Source organism: Dromaius novaehollandiae, chromosome 1 (genome assembly GCF_036370855.1).
Source record: "Dromaius novaehollandiae isolate bDroNov1 chromosome 1, bDroNov1.hap1, whole genome shotgun sequence".
In the NCBI taxonomy this organism is placed as follows: Eukaryota; Metazoa; Chordata; class Aves; order Casuariiformes; family Dromaiidae; genus Dromaius; species Dromaius novaehollandiae.
Genome location: NC_088098.1, coordinates 154,169,116 through 154,193,202, shown reverse-complemented (window position 1 = coordinate 154,193,202; position 24,087 = coordinate 154,169,116). Strand labels below are relative to the sequence as shown.

The 24,087-nt window shown below is 34.3% G+C and overlaps 1 protein-coding gene across 4 annotated transcripts in view; it reads left to right on the top strand.

Annotated features, from left to right (window-relative positions):
• ATP11A (ATPase phospholipid transporting 11A) overlaps nt 1-24,087 on the top strand; it is a 137,491-nt gene that overhangs the window by 95,283 nt on the left and 18,121 nt on the right. For all 4 annotated transcript variants that reach the window (XM_026096982.2, XM_064503842.1, XM_064503851.1 and 1 more), the window contains 15 exons: nt 1,039-1,189; nt 2,479-2,676; nt 4,530-4,703; nt 6,201-6,364; nt 6,614-6,685; nt 8,451-8,524; nt 8,782-8,885; nt 11,271-11,452; nt 12,146-12,397; nt 13,972-14,146; nt 15,597-15,699; nt 15,953-16,098; nt 17,082-17,141; nt 19,009-19,136; nt 20,950-21,085. In XM_026096982.2, the coding sequence (XP_025952767.1) occupies nt 1,039-1,189; nt 2,479-2,676; nt 4,530-4,703; nt 6,201-6,364; nt 6,614-6,685; nt 8,451-8,524; nt 8,782-8,885; nt 11,271-11,452; nt 12,146-12,397; nt 13,972-14,146; nt 15,597-15,699; nt 15,953-16,098; nt 17,082-17,141; nt 19,009-19,136; nt 20,950-21,085 (2,119 nt within the window). The remainder of the gene's footprint in view (nt 1-1,038; nt 1,190-2,478; nt 2,677-4,529; nt 4,704-6,200; nt 6,365-6,613; nt 6,686-8,450; nt 8,525-8,781; nt 8,886-11,270; nt 11,453-12,145; nt 12,398-13,971; nt 14,147-15,596; nt 15,700-15,952; nt 16,099-17,081; nt 17,142-19,008; nt 19,137-20,949; nt 21,086-24,087) is intronic.

Here is a 24,087-nt window from a genome sequence, read left to right as displayed (position 1 = left end):
ATTATTATACATTAAAAAAACATAATGTGGTGCTTACCTTTTTAAGATAAGATATATTCTGCTGTTCCAGAGGGCTTTTCTCTCACGGGTTAGAGTATGCCTGCTGATACTTCGCAAGATTATGTACTTTGATATCTTAACATTACTTTTCATTACAATTAAATATTGAATTCAGTAAAAATAACTCCTTAGGTGCACTTCAGTTTGGACCAACTGCAGTAAGAGAAAGCCTGTCTCTGGCAGATTTTCCATGTTTTAGCTAAAAAATAAAAATGTTCCGTATAGGCTCAATAAGATGGGAAAGGAAGACACTTCCATCCTCAAGGGATGAGCTGACATGGGTTGCTTATTTTTAAAAATAGATAGGATTATTTTCTGCTGTACTATTTGAAATCGTCAGATCGGAGTGAGATGTCCAACCTTTTGGAAGAAAAGATGTTATCAATTAAGACAAAATGTAGTGACCAGCTGATAGCTCTTCTCTTACACAGTGGCTGAGCAACGATGATGTATGTCTTCCTGTTGTTAGTGGTGTGCAACCCGGGGCTTTTACTTCATGCCCATCATTAATGTCATTTTAAATGTGAAGTGTTCTTGCTCTTTCTTTTTTTAGGTCTGTCTAGAAACAGTTAAACCATTACAGGTACATAGCAAAATGTTCTAGATGCATTTATATTTCTATAAAAGTGCTTATGCAAGTGTTTTTATCTTCGTTCAGGGAAATGGCATAATAATGTCTACTGATACAAGCCCAGTCATTCTGTTATGAGTCCGTCTGTGCTATTGTTTCCACTAATGTAGTAGGTCTGGTAATGTCTAACACACATTTCACACACGGTTTATAGCAGTTAACATTTTAAATAGAAAGTGGTCCTCAATAATATTGTTCTCCATTGGGAAAACACTGTAGAAAAGTTATTTAACATCATAGCATTGTTAGACTCATAGCAAATGTTAGACTTGCATACTAGTATAAAACTTTTTTATAAACTCTGTAGTTTATGTACTAATGGAATTTTTGTTTTTATTTTTTTTTAGATCAATGAATGTATTCCTTATTGTATACCTCTGTATTCTAATCAGTAAAGCACTAATAAATACTGTCCTGAAGTATGTCTGGCAGAGTGAGCCATTTCGTGATGAGCCATGGTATAATCAGAAAACAGAGTCAGAAAGGAAGAGAAATCTGGTATGGAAAAAATTAAAACATCAAAAAAGTTGCACTAAACTCTAAATTCATAAGAATCCCACTGAAAACTATATACAGAATGCTTACCAGTCAGGAAATATCGCTCTTTTTGCTAACAATGGTGACAGTGTATTTGTGAGAACTTTTAGGTTTTTGCCCTTAAGCTGCATGTGCTAATTTAACTGAGGGGAACACATGGTAATTAAGTATTTAAGATGTTTTTGCTTTGGTATAAAAATCCATAGAAAATATTTCGGACCTTCCTGCCATTGATGTTGAGTACTAAATAAAACCTAAACTTTTTCAGAGGAATATGGACTGAAAGGAATCTCAGAACCACTGGTAATCATATAGCAGATATTTATTCAACAGAATCTGCTATAGGAATTGTCCACCACTTCACCATATGTTGTAAAATACCCCTCAGAAGTTTATAGTTGTATGTAACCCTGTAACCCTAGCCTGCTGCAGAGTGAGAGCACTAGAGACCAATAGAGTTGCCAGTGTCTGACCTCCTTGCAGGAGCAAGGAGTTAGTCAGGTAAGAATACCCTGGTGATCCTAAGTAATGAAATGAGCCCTACACTACAGAAGGCATAATAATATTTCAGTAAATCCTCTCAATCTTGGAAATGGGGAAAATTGGGGAAAAGTTCCTTCTTGACCATAAATGCATCGTGAACACACAGTAGTCAGGCTCATTAGAGGTTTCTCATTAGCACTGGTAACACTATTTCAGCCTGCCCAGCAGTCTTCCTGTATCTCCAGCCAATCTCTGCCAGTGAAAAAAAATCTCTAGCCTGGTTATTTGTACACATTCTACATGTACTGCTATTGTGAGAGGGAAGCTCTTTATTTGATTAATGAAAAACTGCCTGAAGTCTGTATAATCCAGTAATCCTGGCATTATTCATTATTGTACTTTTGTTTCTTCTTGTACTTTGTGCTTATGAATTTTATTATTTTCCTTGTTCACATGTAGTTGTTCACCATTCATATGTAATCACTAACATTAATTGCTCTAGAACTTTACAACAATAATGTGCAACTGTACTCTCCACCTGTATTTCTATAGAGGAATAAAAAATTAAAACTTCAAATGAAAAGTTTTCTTCTTCATGCCTCATATAAATCATTAAATGTATAAGTCCTGTGCTGATCTCTGAACTGTGAATGGTATCATTTACTGTTTGAAAGTTATTAGAAACATTAATTTGCAAATGTATGTAGTCACCTTTGAATTTTTGATGGTACATGAAAATCAATATTTTGGTCTTGTTTCTTCGGCAGTTTCTTCGAGCATTTACAGACTTCCTTGCATTCATGGTTCTTTTCAACTACATTATTCCTGTATCCATGTATGTCACTGTGGAAATGCAGAAATTTCTTGGTTCTTATTTCCTTACATGGGATGAAGAAATGTTTGATGAGGATACAGGGGAAGGACCACTGGTAAATACTTCTGACCTCAATGAGGAGTTGGGACAGGTAAATTTCATTGAAAATTTATAACTGGTGATAAATTGGATGGATAACGATTAGTAAAACATAAACACTTTAAGAGAATAACAGTTTCTCACTGTTTACTACAGAGGGAGATTATGTGAGTATCTAACTTCTTTAGAGTAAAAATCATATGGAAAAAACACCCTTTTTATGTGACTAAACTGGCACTGTATCTCTGGGCACAAGTTTATTCCAGTTAAATGAATGACTGACCCTCTCCTTTTCCAAAACAATTATATTTTTAGTGTTCTGTGTTGTGAAAATCTGCACCTTGACACAGATATGCAGCTACATTTTGGAAAAAGTCTTTAAGGTGAATCTGTTCATTAAAACATGTTTAATAGCTTTTCAGAATAAATAAATAAATAAAATGGTGTCTTAGTCTACTTTTATACAGCCAAACTAGTAATTAAGCTTTTAGGAAGATTTATTTCTATTTGGACAAAAGGTTGTGCCAAGTATTTTGTTACATAAGATAACTTACTTGGTACTACATTTAAGCTCTGTCCCACACATAGGAACCTTGTAAGTACTTGGCATATCAGTACCAATCCAATAAACTGTTTTGTTTCTATATTTTTAAAAGTATTATACTTTCTATTTCTAATGAAGGCTTTAATTGGGGATTGTTGTTAGTGCTTGTAGCAAATACTGTCACAGTGAAATGAATGTTTTACTCCTCCTTTTGTGCAAAGGGTGCTGATCTGAAAGCAGCATATTGTATGAATAAAAGAGCTTTTGCTTGGTAGCATTTTGTATCTTGTATAAATGATTTATGAAACTAAATGTAGAAGCTGAGATGAGAGAGATCCATTTAAATCCTGTCCACTTTGAAAAAGTTTGAATGTAAGTTTTGTCTCTGCAGATAACCTTTGGGAAATCTGGAAAACTGCCTTTTCAAATCAGTGAATGTTAGAAAAGTTAATCCAGAAGGAAAGCTCAAATAAATTATAACTTCTTTTCTAATTAATGTGAACGATTAGTTTATTTTGTTTGATACAATCGGTAAATGTTTGAAATTTGTAAACATTATGATTAAACTAAATAATTGCCTCATTTTCAGCATTTCATTCCTAACTTTACATAATGCTGTCAGTTTAACACATGTATGCATGCAATCTGTATACAAAATTTATATCCAAAATTGAGTTTGTGCAGATCTATCTGTTGTTCTGGTTTATAGTTCACTTTTCACTTTCATTTTTGCTATTGTTATTTGTTTTGTTGTTGAATTTGTTTTGTTATTGAATGCCGTGGCTCACTGTAAAAGATAAAATCAATTAAAAATTGAATGCTGGGGCAAAAGGAATAGTTTAAGGACAATAGCAATACAAACAATGCACTCATTAGTTCAGAGTCTTCATTTATGCTAAGATAATTGTAGTGAGTAATTCTGTCACTACCACTAGGGACTGTTCTGGATATACCCTACAGTAACTGATCAGTTACTGATCAGATGCATACATTAAATATTGGTCCCTGGCACATGGTATTTGTGTGCATTTTGTTTCCATAGGCATCCATCTTTCAGCAAGCAAGTCATTTAATATCAAAAAGGGGCATGAGAGAAGAGTGAAAGTAGGTTAAGCAGTATTTGTATATGTTATCAGGCAAAAGATAGCTTTACTGATGTTCATGTATTATAAAACTTTTTGGTGCCCACATTTCCATGAAAGTGGACTCCCCAAAAGAAACTGCTGTTTTCCTCTTTGGAAAGAGACTGCATAATGGTCTTTAAAGAAAGGTGTAACACAGTAATAGTTTCAGTTATGTTAAGAGACCTTGGAAAATCCCTATTCATATTCCTACTGTATTTAATTTGTGCTCATTTACAGGTTGAGTATGTCTTCACAGATAAAACAGGAACATTAACTGAGAACAACATGGAATTCATAGAATGCTGCATTGAAGGTCATGTTTATGTACCACATGTAATTTGCAATGGCCAAATTCTCCATGATTGTACGGGCATTGATATGATTGATTCTTCTCCAGGAGGAAGTGGAAAAGTAAGATGACTCTTTGTAGGTTCTTAACTTGTGGTCTTTCACAATGAAACGTAAATATTGAATTATGCTGATGATGGGAATATTAGACATATAACATCCTTGAAATTTAATAAGTAAAGTAGATATCTGCAGGAAATGAATCACAGCATAAACATTTTCCTGTCCTAGTTCACGCTAAAAGACTTATATGCTTAATAAGAAATTTCCCAACAGATTCCACTTTTTGCAGCTGTGAATTGAATTAAATCAAAAACAAAAATTTGGAACTTTCTCTGGTTAATACATAAAGTTATGCAATGTCTGGTTTCGATCTTACATTAGCTGCAATAGGGAAAGCCAGGTAGGAAAATGATGACGGGGAGAAATGATTGCCCAATACAAAGACTTACTTAGTCATCATTGAGTGAATATGTGGTCAGAGAATGGCTTATGATCAAATTAATTTACTTTTAAATGTGACTTAATGTCATCGCATTAGAAATGCACTACAGACAATGTTTGCACACTGTGGCATTGTTGTTATGTTAAGCAAAGTAATCTAGCTGAAATTACAGGAGAAATGGCACATTAACAGCTAAGAAGTTTGAATAGATAGGATAACCAAAGCCATAGGACAATAATTTGTTAAAATATGTTAATACTCACAATACTGTTAATGTCTCAGATCACACATATCCTCCACCATGGCAAAATAAGGCCTCTTAAGATATGTTGATGTAATTCAACAGCCTTGCAGTTCTCAACCTTGAGAATATGGCCCCAAGGTACTCTGTGGAGTTTTTATCTTGGAATTATAATGATACAGTTTGTACTGAACAGCACAGCAGAATATGGTTCAGACAAAGATAACAGGTGGAGTACAGGCAGTATACATCCATGTATACATGCATGTAGTACAAATCTCTTTCTGGTGTGATTTCCAAGCTGGAAACAAGAAATGGTAAGCCGTCATTACCAAACCCTCTGCAGGGTTCTAGAAGCTGGCTGCAGTTGCCAGAATGCCCATACTCCTTATATTTGCATAGCTCTGAGAGGTGTTCAAGCTAGGTAAGAAAGTGAAGTCTGTAAACCCTGTTAACATCTGTGCTCCAGGACCTCTGTCCCTCAGTCTGGATTTAGGGCTCCTAAAATTGTACCTTGGTTAGTATTTAATACAGGGTGTTAAAGTTTAAACAAAAATAAAGAAAAAAGGCTCTTTAGCCACATCTAGGATCTCAGAGGAGGGAAAAGATGCACACTGTCCTTTTTGGGCACCGGCTGCATGACCGGCATGACACCAGGGCAATGTTAATAGTACTAGTAGCTATTAACTGGTTGTGTGGTTATCACTAGGGTAGGCTTGGCTCCTTTTAAAGGGTAGGTGACCTGTGGCACTACCTTACCTGACAATAAACAGTAGTAATTAGTGACAATGCTTACCTTCCAAAAAAAAAAAGTTTTCAAAGGAATGCTTGAAAGGGATCACACATAATGACAATCATTTCTTTTATTTATTAGGAGAGAGAGGAACTGTTTTTCCGAGCCCTTTGTCTTTGCCACACTGTTCAGGTAAAAGATGATGACAATGTAGATGGATTAAAGAAAAACCAGCTCTCAAGAAAGCCTTGTGTATATATATCGTCATCACCTGATGAAGTTGCTTTAGTTGAGGGAATACAAAGGTATGTGCATGTGATTAGGTGTTGCACTTTTTTAATCTGGATATCTAATCACTGAAGTTTGGAATTGTTTTCAGCATAGAAATCTTAATAGCAAACATCATAATTATTCATGATTATTCATAGTCATGAATCAAATAAAAACATGTTTCAGAAGATAAGCTCAATCTTAAATCTTTATGACATGCTAAACTGGATAATTATCTGCTTATCAGTTTTACTCATTCTCTTAATGTATGTTTCATTTTGCAGGCTTGGTTACACCTATCTAAGGCTGAAAGACAATTTTATGGAAATCTTAAATCGGGAAAATGACATAGAGAGGTGAGTGGTTACAAAACATGGACAGACTGGGACTGAAGAAAGGAATTTTTGTTGATGCATTTGATAAATCATTCTTTCACTAAACATTAATTTGTAATTCAGAAAATTCAGAAATTGTACATTTTAGTAGGGAGAATAATGATCTACTGATATTTTGAAGTTTAAATAGACTCTACATTTTTATATTTTCACTTAGTGTGTTAGTTTGGGGGTATATGTGATAAGAAAAATGAATAAAACAACAAAGGAGTGACATGGTAGTTCATGTCCTAATCTGATTTTAGGAACTATGGGTATTTTTCGTTTGTTATGTGGGAGATAATAGTTTCATAATAGAAAATGGTTAGTGCTGCATGTAGTGTTAACAAATCATCCATATAATTTACAGGAGGATAATATCCCTAGAATAAATTTATATAGCTGTTTCAAAGAAAATTTAAAACAGGTATTGTTTTTCTGTTAATTTTCTTTGTAGACCATATTATGAGTAAAATTTTTGGTAAGATCTGAGTAGTACAGCTGTTCAGGGGGATGTGAATACCTTTGAAAATGTTCTGTAGATGTCTACTGGCTAAATCTCCTGTATATCTAGGTCTTTCTGTTTGTATACTCTGCTAGCTGTACAAGAATTCTCAGATGGAAATATAGGAACCCTGCCATTAATTTTATCCCTTTTAGATAATGTAGGACTTTCCCAGAAGGTTACTTCAGATTTTTTGTGGCTGAACTCATCAGAAGTGCAGTCAGGACAATAATGGGGTCGGTGATTTATGAAAGCACTATAAGTATTGGGAAATTTCTCCAAAATGCATCACACTTTGCAGGCCTAGGCTTGATCCAACTCCTTGTTGGAGTCTGTTAGTGCTTTTAATGAAATAACGCTGTGGCATCGCACAGGTGTGAATCCCAGGCCATTGTAAGGACTTAGAACTGAATGATCTAATTAAACAAGCAGATCTGTTTTATAAGCAAAATATTAAGGGAGATGAACCCTAAAGAGATCAGAATTAATGCTAATAACATTTATGTTTGTGCTGGAAAAAATGGAGCTCTCTTAGATAAAAAGGAAATAAGCAAGAGACTAAATGATAAAATTACATAAACTGATGAATGATACAGAGACAGTGCAACAGGAACTTGTGTTCATTTTTAAGCCTAAACAGGAAAGGAACTTGTGATCATTTAATCAAATCATAAAAACAATGGCAAGTAAAAAACCGGTAAAAAGAAATGTTTTTCATTTGACTAACCTGTCAGTCAGCACTTAAGCAAGATTTATGAAAAGAGGTTGGCACTTTTTGAAGAGATAGAAATAGCTGAAATTGGGAAAATATTAAATAAAGACTTTTGTGTAAGCACTTACATGTTTCAAGCTCTAAGATTATGCCTACGTGTTAGAGATAGGAATCTACTTACCTTAGAAGCAGTATAATGCTCTATTACAAGGTTTCTAGTCTTCTACTTAAATAAATTATTCAATTAAATATAATTATTGACAAGGACTAGATACTGAAGAAGACGATGCAGACAAACTCTATTTCAAGTAATTGGGACCTGAGGCTCCTCCCCGCCTTTTTAACTTGTTATTTCATTCTGTAGTAGTTCCGTATTCCATAGTACTTGATATTCCCTGGAAGAATGACTTCCACGCTAGAAGACATTTTATTTCATATGCTTGAAGTTGTGATGTGTTCCCTAACATCAGCAAGCAGTTAGGTTTCTGCAAAAGCAGACTTGTTCAAAAAATATTCTTTTTCTTTTTCAGGTTTGAATTATTAGAGGTTTTGAGTTTTGATTCTGTGAGACGGCGAATGAGTGTAATTGTTAAATCCTCAACAGGTAGGACGATCACATTCTGTTTCCTGTTAGATGTTTTTATTTTGTTTTCTTTCCTTTCAAGTTTATCAAAGAATTCATTCATTTTTACCTTGGTCTGTGTGCCTTTCTATGTAAAATAGGGGAATGGGTGCCAACATCTGTGTGCGAATGTTATAAAAATTTTGGAAGAAAGCTGTTTGAAGGCCTTAGTAATTTGTTGTGGTTTTTGAAGAAAAATGCATTTAGCCATTTTGAATTCCGTATGCTATCTTTTTTAGGTGATATATTTCTGTTCTGTAAGGGAGCAGATTCTTCCATATTTCCTAGAGTTAAAGAAGGCAAAATTGACCAGATACGATCCAGAGTTGAACGCAATGCAGTGGTAAGATTCCAGCAGCTTTAAAACATTTATTGAGTTGTTCATGTGATATCAGTGTCAAAGAAAAAAAAAAATTAGGTGTCCTGACCTCCTGCCTGGTCTGGTAACAGTTTTGTCTTCCCAGACCCAGAGTCCACACAGGCTGTAACGAGTAGCAGTTTATGTTACTCCCCTGTTTGAATCTCTCCTCCATCTCATCCTCTCACTGGGATTTCTGGTGAGATACAAATGCATTAGATATACAATATTGTATATTATACCAGAGGTCATCAACTAACATTTTAAAATGGCATTTTCACAAATGTGGTGGTTTGAATTAACTTTTGAATGAAATAAAAGTGAAAAAAAATTTTGAATAACTCATTCCTGTTTTCAGTCCACAGCCTTAGCAACTGTGATTTCTTGCTTTTGATTGCTTTATAAGCTCTCAGAAGACAAAAGCAATTAGAGCACCATTTGTCTACAAATGTGCTTCTTATGGGGAAACAGTCCAGTGATCATGCTTACACGTACATTTTTACTTGCTAAAAATGAAATATGAGCTGCCTGATTACTTTTAGAAGAAATTCAAAACTTGGTTCTACTTGAAAGGTAGTATCAGGAGTTGTAAAATGTTGAATTTTGCTGCTTCTAAACAATCACAAAACACATTGCAATGGAATATGATTGTCAGTCTTACAAATAGGATACCATTTCCTGGTATCCAGTACCCAAATTGAGAAGAAATTATTACAGGTATGTGGAAAAAATATCTACAGTTACCTGCTTTTTTTTTGAAGGGAAACTTAAAAAACTCTTTGCCAAAGTGTTCTACTAAGCTTTACTGTATGAAATAGCTGTCTGATAATTAGAAGTGAAGGAAGCTAATGAAACTGAAAGAAGTGTTTAATGTATCATATCCATCCAATGTCTGTCAAGAGAGAAATCCAGACCCCTAGCTATTTCTTTCTTCTAGATAATAGGATATAGGGCTGGTTCCTACATAGAGAAGCTTCTAAAAGAAGATACAGGCAGCCAGCTTGGCACTTGCTCTTATGAATGGCAACAGGATACTTTTGGAATACTTCTCCTTCTTGCATCGATAATAAGTAACTATGCAAAGACCTACTGGCTTAACATTTAAGAGGATAAACTGCCAGTTAAACAATGTTCTGAGAGGCAGTATATTTCAGGTGGCTAAAGTTGCTTCCTGTGTTATAGTAGCTTTTTTTTTTATTTTACAGAAGTCTAAATATTATCCCTTTCATATATATTCATCATACAATCCAAAAGTTTGATCCAGTCCGAAACACCACTGCTGAAGTCTAGTTTTCACTCTACTGAAATGGCACATTGGATTTTCACTTTCAATACTCCCTATGATGTTTTGTCCCTTTACTCCATTTTCTGAAATATTAATACAAATATCAATTATAATAAAAAATACAATAATAGTAAAACTTTCTCACATAGATCATAGCTTTTCTTATGTTAAAATAATGCTTTAAACTCCATGTTCAGAATGATACACTATTAGGAAAAATAGAACTAATATTGTCAAGTCACATGGTCAGTTTATCCCGTAATTAGTAATTTAGTTGCCCAGAATGTTGTGTCTTAAAAAAAAGCTAAATTACTGACCTCTAATCTCCAAGACTAACTCCTCAAGGGAGTGGAAAACTAAGCTGAGGGTGGTAGTCTTTGCAATTCAATCCTAGGCATCAAAATAAAACTTGGTAAGATTTTCAGTTGCGTGTGTTTTTAAATAGTCTTTACAACTGACTCTCAGCTTTGTCAGCCAATGAATTTTTCAGAGTATAAAATCTTACAAAATTTAACATGGGAAGTATAGTAAAATTACAGTCAAAAATGAAAATAAGAATCCCCTCTTTTCCCTTTATTTTGACTAAAAAATAAAAAATTCCTGCAAAGAACTTACTTATTTGTACAGTTAAGGAAAGGCCATCTGGAGGACAAATTCCACTCTTGGTTATGCAGTAGTATGGTTTTCTTGCCTTGATTTACCTGCAATGTATTTAGCAACAACATCAAAATCAGGCTCTGCAGAGCTCATATTTCTTCTTCTGACTCCTCCTGCCTAATTAGACAAATAGGGGAGGAAAGCTTTAGCTTGATCTCCTTTTCCCGGTGATCCTGTACCTTTGTTTGGGTGGCTGTGATGTTCCTCTTCTGGAGGACTGCAGGTTGTACCTGCTTCCAGGGCAGCACAGGATCATTCAGACCCATCTCCTACTCGGATAATTTACTATGAAGGTGAGCAGGGAGACTCTTCATGTTAGTGATAAAATGATTCAAAGTTTTCAAATATTCCAGAGTAAAAACACCAGTTAAGAAGTCCAAGAAGAATTTTATGAGATACATGTTGTTTGTTTTGATTACGTTCTTTAGGAGGGACTGCGAACACTGTGTGTTGCATATAAAAAGCTCACAGAGAAAGAGTATTACAGTGCACATAAGCTGCTTCAGAATGCAAAGTTGGCCCTTCAGGACCGGGAAAAGAAATTGGCAGAAGCATATGAGAAGATAGAAAGAGATTTTATTTTACTTGGTGCTACAGCTGTTGAAGATCGGTTAGTATGTGTCTTAGACTATGTTTAGTAATGTTACCATGGTCCAGTGTTTATATATAAGCAAATGTCTGCTAGTTTGAAAACTCTCCTGTAACTCTTTTTTTGGATTAGAGGCAAATCCCTTTATCTGAATCAATCTTATATCATTAGCTTACTAAGATTACACTTAATAACTTTTTAACTTAATAACAATACATAAGTATATAAAAATCAGTATATTCAAACCATTTGCTTGCAGTTAGTATAATACCTTATTCAGCAAATAGAGAAATGTTTCGGAGATAGAAACTATGAAATGGGCCTTGAGGAAGTGAAGGGATAATCTTTAGATCTTAAAAAAAAAGTTCAGAAACTGTCTATTAAAACAGGCAGAGCACTTTAATCACTCAGCAATACTTCACTACTTGACCTAATTAACTGAGAGCAATAAAAATGTTAAGTATGTGTCTTTCATATGAAGCATCTTGTCCTTTAGGCCCAGAGGTGAAACTCTGAGCACTTTAAAAGTGTCAAAACTTATTATTTGTAATGTACTATTCTTCTAAGCATTTTTAGATTCACAATTTATGGAAAATTCTTGGATCTGAAAGCTTTTATTGAATTTTTTTGGTTATGAAAAGCTTTCAATGAGGACCCCTTAATTTCTTATTTCCAAGCAATCTGTCAATGTATGTTGTCAATTGACTTCCACAGACTACAAGAAAAAGCTGCTGACACTATTGAAGCACTTCAGAAAGCCGGAATTAATGTTTGGGTTCTAACAGGCGACAAAATGGAGACTGCTGCAGCTACCTGCTATGCTTGCAAACTCTTCCGGAGAAATACGCAAATACTTGAGCTAACCACAAAGAAAATTGAGGAACAGAGTTTACACGATGTGCTTTTTGACCTAAGCAAAACTGTGCTAAGACACAATGGCAGCTTAACCAGGGATAGTTTCTCAGGGTAAGAAAAAATTTGAATTTTCAAGCCAGGAAAAAATTCATGTGCATTTTGTAATTAACTAAATGATTTTTAGAATGGCTCAAAAGCAGAAAAATAATGTGTTTCAGTTTCTGTTGTCAGAGCATGGTTTACTGTTTAGCAATTAAGTATAGTTTCATATATTTGCTTTCTTTTTCTTTTTAATATGGAAACAGCTAGCAAGTACATTTTATATGCATTTGCAATATATTTGTAGTAAAGGAACAACAAGCTAAAAAGCATTTGTGATATTTAATTCTCTCTGTATCGTTTGTTCCACATCTAACTTACAGTATGCGGATCTTACAATGTATGTTTAAACATGTTTAATTTATCTCATGCAATGCTCATTTTCTAGATCTTAAGCTTCATCAGAATTTCTTGTCTTTGCCTCCAGAGTTGGAAAATGTGCACAGAGGGTAGTAGCAGGATTCTGTCTGGGTGTTCAAAGTCAGGCTGAAGACCTTTCACTATAATCTGTCAAACATTCAGTGCATTGTCTGAATTTCATAATAATAAATTTTATGTTAATATTATGGTATATTAATGGTGTTGCCCTATTTGTGCCAATGGTAATAAAATGCTGAAATGTGTCTGCAAATTAGTGTTAAATATAGGTTACAGTAGTTTATACTTTGTTAAAAATTGCCTGTGTTCTAGTAGTGAAGATGGAGATGCTTAAAATATGTTAAAGAACATTAATAAATCTGATGTTTTTCACACATACTGGTGAAACTATGCTTGTTGGAAACCCAAGCACAATATTATACCTTTAGAGTACTGAGACTAGAGCACAAATAAACCTCAGTGTAAGCTTACACAGCAGTCACTGCTGAGCCTGAAACTGCTGTATAATGCAGACAAATGCAAGAGACCTTTGAAGTAGTTAGTCTGGATGCTACAGAATACAGTTCTTGTGGGGTGGCACAACCCCAGGTTGTTCAGCATATTTTATTGTGCTACACTGTGCTTGATTCCACAATGGCTGCACTTCTAGCAATGCCCACATTAGCTTTTCTTAAAGCTTGCTCAGGTATACCTGTGTCAGACTTAGCCACCACAATAAATGCAGTGAATACATACTGTAAATGTAGGCTTATCTGTCCAGGCCAGCAAGTCTCTTAAGGATTTCTTCAAAGTTTGGTTTACTTACTTGAACACAGACCGTTGAAAAGCATTATTATTATTCCATGTATTATGGAATGTGGAACACTTCCTGCAGCACAGTTTACCTCACTGCAGTTCTTTGAGCCCTTTCAAACCAAACTATAAGGTCATTGCTTATACACTCATACTCACTGATATGGTCACTGAGATATCAGATTTCTATGTTCAAATTGGTGAAATGCTGAATATATTCAACATAAGCTAGAATTAGAAAAGGTTTTGCTAGCAGTCCTATACAAGGAATTTCCCTTTGAAGTATATTAGTTTTCCACTATTCCATACTCATTATCTTTTCATTAATTAATTTTCACCAAATAAACCATGGCCAAATTTAAAATATGTCTGAGAATTTTACAGTGACTCTTAGTTTGTGTTTGATTCCTGAACAGACTTTCAACTGATATGCAAGATTATGGTTTAATAATTGATGGAGCAGCATTATCATTAATAATGAAACCACGACAAGATGGGAGCTCTGGTAACTACAGAGAGCTCTTTCTTGAAATTTGCAGGAACTGCAGTGCGGTGTTATGCTGCCGAATGGCACCTCTGCAAAAAGCACAGGTTTGTATTTCATTTCTTAATTGCTTGTTAGCTGTGCAACTATGTAAATATTGAAAGTTAATACTCTATATGACTTCTTATGGTATTAAAAATGTTAACATTCACTTTTGTATCTTCTAAAATGGAAGATGCAAAAAATCAGAAAGGGAGAGGGAGAATTTCTCCTGGCAAGCAACTTAGATAACAGTATGCTAAAATGGCACCCTGCTGTGCACCTGAATTTGATTTATGTATATACTCTGCAAATTTTATAGTTGGTACATGCTGATACATGAACATATTTAATGAATTGAACTAATTGCTTCCTTTTTAACCTGACAAGCTTTGAATACTGGTAGTAGTCTACTGTCTGTTAATACTACAAGAACCTGAATTATTTATTATGGTAGAATGATATTTCTTCTCTATTTTTATACACAAGTGGGAGAGAGAAGAATACAGGTAGAAAAATGTGTACATGGTAGTTTTTAAGTACATTTTGACTGTTGTATATGAGTTTGTAGCAAGTAAAAAGTTTTCTTCCATTACTGAAACATCTCAGTGTAAGCTGAAGACCTTTTAAAGGAAACAAACCATTGGAATTTACATTTCTTTCTTTCTCTTAAAATGTTATGTCTTTCTCTTAGTGGTACATATGGTACAGCATATATATACACTTGCTCAGTCAAATAAATATATTTAATCAGCATTCTTTAAACTGTGAGAAAGTTTTTAGACGTTCTTATTTGCAGTTGACTAGCCAGAGGCAATCATTTATAATGGATAGATCTGTAATCCAATTTTTGAACATCTTCTGTATCAACAGTGTTCAGGTATACATGGAGTCCAGTTATTGTTTCTGTATATGCAAAGGAAGAATTGTCATAAAGGACATAGCTGTAAACGCAGGAAATAGCTGTTTATTCCTGTGCAAACTTGTTTTTATCATCTATATTTAAAATACATTTGGTCACTTGCGGATTCTGAAATTAACTTTTAATATGTCTTTTCTTAAAGCAGAATACAAAGGACAGTTTCAGGACAGTTAAGAAAGCAGAATCTTTCAGTCTTTAGTTTCAAGATTTATTTGAAAATATACACTGTGTCTCTGGAAACCTTTTAATTTATTAAAGCGCTCACACAGTATTTAACAGCCTCAATAATATCTTCCTTTCTTCTGCATTCCTTTCTCCTGTTCATCTCTTCACTTTTCCTCCCACCTAATCTCACCTTAAAATACTTCAAAAGTATTTAAAAAATAAGAATTTATGTTTGTAGTAAATATTTTTTAATAGAAAGAAACTACTCTGATCTTTATGTATAGTAGTTGGATTGGGCAATATTGTTTTTGTTTTTCCTTTGTAACTGTGTTGCTCCTTTTTAACAAATTGTACACTAAATACTGTCTCATACAAAATAACCAAACCATTAATATCACAGAGAAGAGTTTTTAACAGTAGTTCTTTTCCAGATTGTAAAATTGATTAAGTTATCAAAGGAGCATCCTATCACATTAGCAATTGGTGATGGAGCAAATGATGTCAGTATGATTCTAGAAGCACATGTTGGTATAGGTAAGTGTGCTTTTCAGATTTTTATTTCAAACAAAATGACAAAAACATTTAATCCTTCAAAATAGGAATCAAAGAATCATATTATTCAATTTATAGACAACTTTTAGTGCATTTACCACAGGTATTTTATGAGGTACAGTGGTGCTCTCTTATTGGATCAACGTCACAGCATTGCTATATTATTTTTCAAGTAATTGTGTGTTTTGAATAGTTCTTTAGTTATTAAAAAGTTTCATCACTTTTTTTTTTAAAGGAATCATTGGCAAAGAAGGTCGTCAAGCGGCGAGAAACAGTGACTATGCAATAGCTAAATTTAAACATTTGAAAAAAATGTTGCTTGTTCATGGGCATTTTTATTATGTTAGGATATCTGAACTTGTGCAATACTTCTTTTATAAGGTAGGAGAATGCTTATTCTAGTTACTTAAATTTCAAAAACTCATATGGTAATACCTAACTATATACAGTTTGCAAAGTCAATAGTACAAAAATGTAATAATTCCATAAAGAGATTTTGTTGACTGGAAGATGCAAAGCTGAAACGGAATTACTGTTGCTACCCAGATGATGAGGCAAAATAGCTTTTGTTTAGATATATTCTGTAATCTATAATATGGTTAAAAGTAAAAATTGCTTTTCTCTTTTCTCCCTTACAAATTCCAGCACAGTCTGTTCTATTTATTTTCAGTAACTTCTAGATTCTTTCTACAATGGCCTTTTTAATTAAGTTGGAAATAGTATTTGAGAACTTAGCATAACTGTAAATTACATTAGTTTCTAAATTCATTGGGATAGTGTAGGTAGAGAAAATTTATAATGTGCATCCCCCTATTTAGACATTTTCATTATATCTAAATGTTGGGATCTGATCTAAGTTTCTTCAGCAAGCAATGGAAAGATTATAGAAAGGAACCTTAAGAAGCTAATTCAACATCTTAGGTGTTTGACTGTATGTATAGTTGTGGAAGGATGAACCTGGAGGTTACAGCTGGGAACATCGTAAAAATTTTTTTGCTGGTAACCATGCTGAGCAAAGTATAAACAACCTTTCTTATCGTAGTTTGTGTTCTACTGTGAATTGTACCTTATTTGCTTTCTCTTAACTGCACTGTACTCCTGGATCAAAAATTCATTGCCCTTGAATTTTGAAATTGTAGTCTTATAAGTTTGCTTTCAAAATATTTTGAGTATTTTCTTACTGTACTAACATAAGATGAGAATGTCAATGCTTAATGTTTAATGTATGCAGGTCTTCTACTGTTCCTGCAGTGTTTACTATTGCTAGTTTTATAAAATCATAATATGCATAGTTACAGCATTGTGTACAGCATATGTATTAGTGCTTGTATTTCACTTGATAATTGTGTCACTTTGTCTTACAGAATGTCTGCTTCATTTTCCCTCAGTTTTTATATCAGTTCTTTTGTGGGTTTTCACAACAGGTTAGTCTTCTTTTTTTTTTTTCTCACTGCAAAAATTTCTCTTTGGAATTTTTGAAACAAATGGATTCTTCATGTTCCTACTGTACCTGGTCAGCTGAGAAAATTGCTAGGTTTGTTTGCACATTGTAGAAAGAAGAGCAGCACTTTCAGTTCATGTGATTTTCAGTGGCAGTTGAAGTTAAGTTACAGAAATAAATTGGATGAATTATCATAAAAGCCATGTTATTTTCGAAGTCAAGTTTATAGGAACACAAAATTTAGGAATAGCAATGCAAAAAATTGGCAGAGCTCAGAGAGTTGTGATCACTGGCACAAATTCTAGTTGGAGGCCTGTAGCTAGCGGTGTCCCCCAGGGGTCAATACTGCATCCAGTCTTGTGCAACTTACTCATCAGTGACCTGGAGGAAGGGACAGAGTGCCTCCTCAGCAAGTGTGCTGATGATACAAGACTGGGAGCAGTGGCTGCTGCACCAGAGGGCTGTGCTGCCATTCAGAGAGACCTGAATAGCTGGAGAGTTCGGCGGAGAGGAACCTCATGAAGTTCAACAAAGGCAAGTGCAGGGTCTTGCACCTAGGGAGGAATAACCTCATGCACCAGTAACAGGCTGGGGTCTGACCTGCTGGAAAGCAGCTCTGCAGAGAAGGACCTGGGAGTCCTGGTGGACAGAAAGTTGACCGTGAGCCAACAATGTTCTCTTTGGAGGAAACAGTTATGAATGGAGGAATCAGTTAGTCTTCTCTGGGGCTGTGAGGAATGAGTTGCAAACTTTATACAAAGAGCATCATTCAGTTAATTGAAAAGGAAAGATAAACACAGAAAGATAAGGGAAAGGGGAACTACTTCTTATCAAAAAGTACCATCTTTTAGGAGAAGATGCAGTGTTCTTTCTAATTTTTTTATCTGCCTTTCCCCCCCTCTGCTTTCTGTTGTCTAATCTGTGCAGAAAAGTCTACCTCTCCTTTCTCCCTGAATGAGGGGGTGAAAAACAAATGAACGAATGACTGAACTTAGACAAAAGATGACAATTTTCTACTGGGAGAAAATAGTACAATTTCTTTGAATTTGTGGAACATCTCAAAATAAAGCTCCAGGAAGATTAAAAATGACAGAACTCAGGGTTTTTTTCAGCCATTCACTGCAAGCTTTGTAGGTTTTCATAGGACATTGTTTGGATTTAGCTAATAAAGTATGTGTTGATGAAAATTTGGTTTTAAGATTTTCTATTCTTTTAAGTCAAAAATAGAATTCTGAATCAAAAGCGGGGGGGTTGACAGCAATTTTTAAAGCATAAATGATCACCAAACAGGTTTTGGGAAATAAACAACCCTCTTTATGAGGTGACATAATAAATTTATGGGTACTAGTTACAGTGGTGGTACACACATGGAAAAGTAGTACGAAGAAAAGAAGAAACAGAGACATTTTTGGCTGTTTTTGTGCACCGCTCATTTCAGTTACCTACAGCTGAAGAACCTCTGGAATACTCTCCCTACCTCTTTGCATTCCTTCATGTTGTATAGACAAGGAGGAGATAAAATGGGGGTGGATGTGCGAGAGTATTTTCTTTCTCTGCAGGAATCTTTAGTTGTTCAGTTTGGGTGGTTTAGAGTTGGTCTCAGTTGAAACCATAGGAGGGGCCAGTATGTGGACCAGACTATTAAATTTTGTCCTCCATATGAATTGGGTACAAGTGCAGAGTTGTGTCTTAGATCAGCAAGCAGCTGTTCAGGGATATATGCCTCCATGGTGAAGGGATATACTTTTGTGATTCTGAACAAGTTGACTGATTGATTTTAAATCAAGCATAATGCAGTGGATTGTGCTTGAAAATTACAATTAGCTAATTTAATTCTTTTCCATCTACAGCCTTTATATGATACTGCGTATCTAACACTGTACAATATCAGCTTCACTTCCCTTCCTATACTCTTGTACAGTCTAATGGAACAACATGTCAGTGCAGACACACTCAAGAGAGAGCCTTCTCTATACAGGTAAAGTTGTAATACATTAGCTCCTAAAGTTTGACTATTCAGTGGCTGAATCTGGCTCTGTTATAACCAAAGTACTCAGGATTTCTATATCACAAGGTACAAATGAACAGCATCAGATATACTGCAATGGAAGGACTGAAGACCACATGCATTGTATATGAAGTACTGTAGAGGCACATGTATTTTAACATGTATATTTAAATACACACAATCAATGCTGTTCATTTGCTACTTTAGTGAATGAGAGCATAATACAAACTACTGTCCTATGAATTGAAAATATGATTCTTTTTAGGATTATTTATTTCCTTCAGCCATGGGGAACAGAAGTTTTTTATAAAGAGAAAACGTACCATTTCTTACATATACTTTTTTTATTTTGAAAGAAAGAGGAACTGAGCGTTATAGTAGATATGTGATAGGATATTTTCTGCAGGGCGTCCAACATTGTCCTCTGGATATTGTTGACTCATTTGCAGGGCATTAAAGCTGTGGCTGTTTTAGTTTACTTATCTTAGCCACTTGAAATACTGTCCCTGCCAGTAATCTGCATGTGGCCATCTAAATTAGCAACAGTACCCAGTTTTGATTCTTACAGCTGCAAAAACAGTACATTTTAGAGAGTGATCATAGTAGATCATTGAAAGGAAAACTTTTTTGGCGAGTAGTAATAGTAGATGTGCAAAAGGTAATGATAAATGCCTTTACCTATTTATCTTGTAATTGAATAGGATGTCATCCTAAGAGAAATACAAGATACTGCTGTTGAAACCAAAACCCTTCACTTTTTTTCTCTTCTATATTTTAAATGTTTTCAGTTTAGAAATTGTAATTCAGAAGATCTTTCATTTTGGTTTTTGAAAGCTTAGTATGTCTAACAGTCTGCTGAGCTGTCTGAAGCAATAAAGCAGTTCTTCTAGGCCAGATGAAGCTAATGTTAGCCATATATGGCTTTGCAGCATTTTAGAAGAGTATTGCTAATCTCATGGGGTAACTTACAGTGAAAAATGACATCAGATGGTCATGAGATACAATTTTTAAAGGATATATGGGTGGAAGTCTTGGTTGATGGTAAATGTTTCCAGCTACTATGAGAATTTTGTAATTCTGCGTTTTCATTTAACTGTGTTCTGATCTCTTCTGACATGTTTTATGGTAAATTTTACATTCATATATACTTTTTCTGTATGAAGAACAAAATTTGTACACTCTAAATTTTTCTGTAATAAGAAAATGTATGTTAGTGATTTAGTCATCAGTTCTACTGTTGATCAGTCCGTGTATTTTTTGTGGGAAAACACTCAAGAAATGCATTTTGGCTTAAAGGTGCAACTGAGCTGCAAATTCCTGGTTATTCATGTTTCGCATAAAATTAATTGTTTTGTTCTAATATTTTGTACAAAAGTACCCCGTGGGAAATAAAGTGGAGTCTCTAGAGACCTCTAGTGTTTTCACTTACAATTTAAACTGAATCATCAGCTGCACAGCAGGTACTGTAGATGAGATACTTTCTGTAAAAAGATTGAAATGTAAATTGGTGCAGCACAGGAGGAGAATTAACTGTACAGTTGGAATAAGCAGAACTACAGGCAACAGTTAAAAGGGTTCAGTAAAAATTAAATTAAAAAATAAAGAGGCGCTAATCAGGAAAGATTTGTTTGTGAAGTTGTAGATAGTTGTCATGTGGAAATGTGAAGTTATCCCATATGTGGTCTCTTAATTCTATTTCCCTCACAAAATAGTTTGACTGGTATCATTTCTCTGGACTCTTTTCAATGTGCTAATATGAATGCATATATCTTGTTTAACACAGAGATGTTGCCAAGAATGCTTTGTTGCGCTGGCGTGCATTTATTTATTGGACATTCCTAGGAGTGTTTGATGCTGTGGTATTTTTCTTTGGTGCCTACTTCTTGTTTGAAAACACAATTGTAACCAGCAACGGACAGGTTAGTGTTGGATTTGTTCAGACTCAATTAAGTATAATTTTTTAAATGTCAAGTGTTCAGTCATTGTGAACACAGTTTAATTGTTTTCTTCAAGAATTCCAGCACAGATGACAACTGTTTATAAGTTATGGTGAAATACATGGGTTATCTGTTTAGCAAATCTGAATTATGTAGTAGGAATTCTGTATATCAGCAATTAGTAGCATGGGACTAGATACAACTTAGGATAAATGTGTATCATGTATTTCAAGTATTCCTTCAGAATTTACATGGTAACATTTCTGTTTTGTGCTTAACATGCATCTGATAAATATTTGATTAACTTATTAAATGTGTATTCAGAAAAGGTACAGTAGTTATGAGTGATCACACAAGAACTTAAATATAACAGGCTTTTTTAATATTTTAAATATTTTTACATATAGCAGCTTAAAATATTCTCTACTTGCTTTGCAGTCACATGAATGCAAATTTTAAGGACCTTTGCATTTTATTTATTTTACCCATTGATATTTTGGTCTATTTTATTTGTGTGCTTTTTTTTCTTTTTGCTACTTGCTTCTCTTCCTATCTCAGCTAATGACAACCAACACTCACATGGTAAGACTACTGTGGTTTTGTCATGATATCCATTTCATCTTTCTCTGTTCTTTAATTAATCTGTTAATTAAAGAACAGTTAAATATTTCCTACAGCTATTTAAAAATATTACTTAAACCTACTAATAAAAATGTTCTTTATTGCTACTCTATAAGTTCTTAAAATATAAAGAACTTTTATAGGATATAAGATATGTTAAAGTATATGAGGAATATTAAACCACCAAGAACTTTGAAAAATAGGTAGGTTTTTTGCTTCCTTGCATTTTATTATTGTTCTATGCTTCTCTGTAGCCTGTATTTTGCTCCTATCTCTGCTAAAGAAAATTTATTAAAATGTATGCTGTTAAATGCTTCAAAGGCTTTAGAAAAAAACCACAAAGTGAGAGAGAAAACAAACTTTGCATAATTGTTACTTACATGTAAAGTATGTTTACATTTTCTAGAAAAGCAGTATTCAAATATCTTTAAATGCCATCTTTGTGACATTCGTCAGTGAAATGGACTTTTATTGCATGAGAGACCATGTTAGAAAATCAGTTTTTGTAAGGATTGAATAACTTTCCATTAGACATAACTGTACATTCCAGTACTTTTTCTGATACATGATCTTCTCTGTTCTGACAGTGATGTTCTCTGTTAGATATTGAAAACTCTGCATCAGTTCATAGTTGTAGTCCTGAAAATTAGTCTTTTTATAGCTGTACAAATAATGTAAATGTTTAATACTGCAAATATTATGACTAGATTCATTTTTAAAAATGTTAGCACACTTTTGTTGCATATATTAAATTAAATTCTTGATGAAGTACAACCACACTGCTGCCTAAATCCCACACTTTGAAGGTGTATTTCTAGAATTAGGTACCCATGATAATATTGGATGATAAGGTGCTTTGCTTGGTGAGAGATTCAGATGCCCTTGAGTGTCAGAGTGGTTTAGAAAATTCAGTACCATTTAGCATGCGTGTGTGTGTGTATATAAAAATGTATAAATGTGTATGAAAAATACAAATATTGAATTGCAGTTTTAAAGACTTGAAAGTTAGTGTTCAGGAATAATCAGAGAAACATACATCCGTTCATACATACATACATGAATGTTAGTTGATGTTGGTATTTATTTCCAAGTATTTAAATTATGCTTATGTCTGGAAAAAGTCAGTGAAAGATTTCATCTGAAAGGTTTACTGCAACAATGTGTTATGCAACAGGCAGAAGGTAAAATGCAGGGAAAGGAATAAAAGGGTTGAGGGCAACACTAATACCATAAATGGTACAAGATGATCCAAGTTATGTTCCAAATTTTTAAAATCTTCTTTCCCTCCAGAAGTGAACTAATCACCATTTTTGTAAAACTAGTAAAAACGGAACAAAGTGAATGTCTTTTACTTGGATTATCTCCTGTTTCAGACTAGAATTTACATATCATTCAGCTCCCTTCCAAACATAAGCCCCCCAGTGTATTTTTCAGTACTTAGAAATATGATTGAAACTGTTTGAACTCTGTAGAGTGATGTTACTAGAATACTGGAAAAGTGTATTTTTAATCACTGAAATTTACTTCATAAATGCCTGCTTCACTCATTTCCTGGTAAACAAAACTAAGATGGCAAAGATTTGTCTATTATTAATTTTTACTGATTTGGGATATGCTTTGTGCATGATGTTACAGTTTGGCTATGACATCACAGTTGGTGTTGTAAAAAATATAGTCAGAAATCAACTACATAAGAAAGGTAAGAGGAAAAGAAGGCACTGTAGAAGTGATTGCAGATTGTAAATGTCATCTTAGTTTACCCATGTAATAAAACATACTTCATCTGTGATTTTTGATTTTAACATTTGATGCACAGTGGTTTAAATATAATTAAGTTGGGTTCAGAGAAAGGTAGGAGAAATTAAGTTAAAATGAGTAACAATGGGAAATACAAAACAGCAGGAAGATAGATAGGTGAGAAGAACGTTGGGTAGGAACATGGAGAATACAATGAATACAGTCACAGAAGAGGGAAGTCTTGGATCGGCTCGGGGCAGATCACAGAAAAATATTTGTTAATATACTGGATGTTAACAAATAGACTTATAAAAGTACAGTTCACAACCTGAGGACATTAATAGTATCTTGATATATTTCATGCTGAAAGCGTCATCAGCTTTTGTAACTGTCTCCATCCTATATTGCTCTGCTTACCTTTCTCTGTGCCTAAATTAGCAGCCTCATGGAGTCTGCAGGCCTTGTGTAATGACCTCATAGCATGAGTCAAAGACATGTGTAGGTGAAGGGTTTAGTTCCAGCCTTATGCTTTCCATCTTGCGTGTCACCTAGAGACAGGGGAGGGTTGTCTCAATTCTTTTATCTAGCAGGTTTTGCTGGTAATACGGACATATCTGTTCAGTATC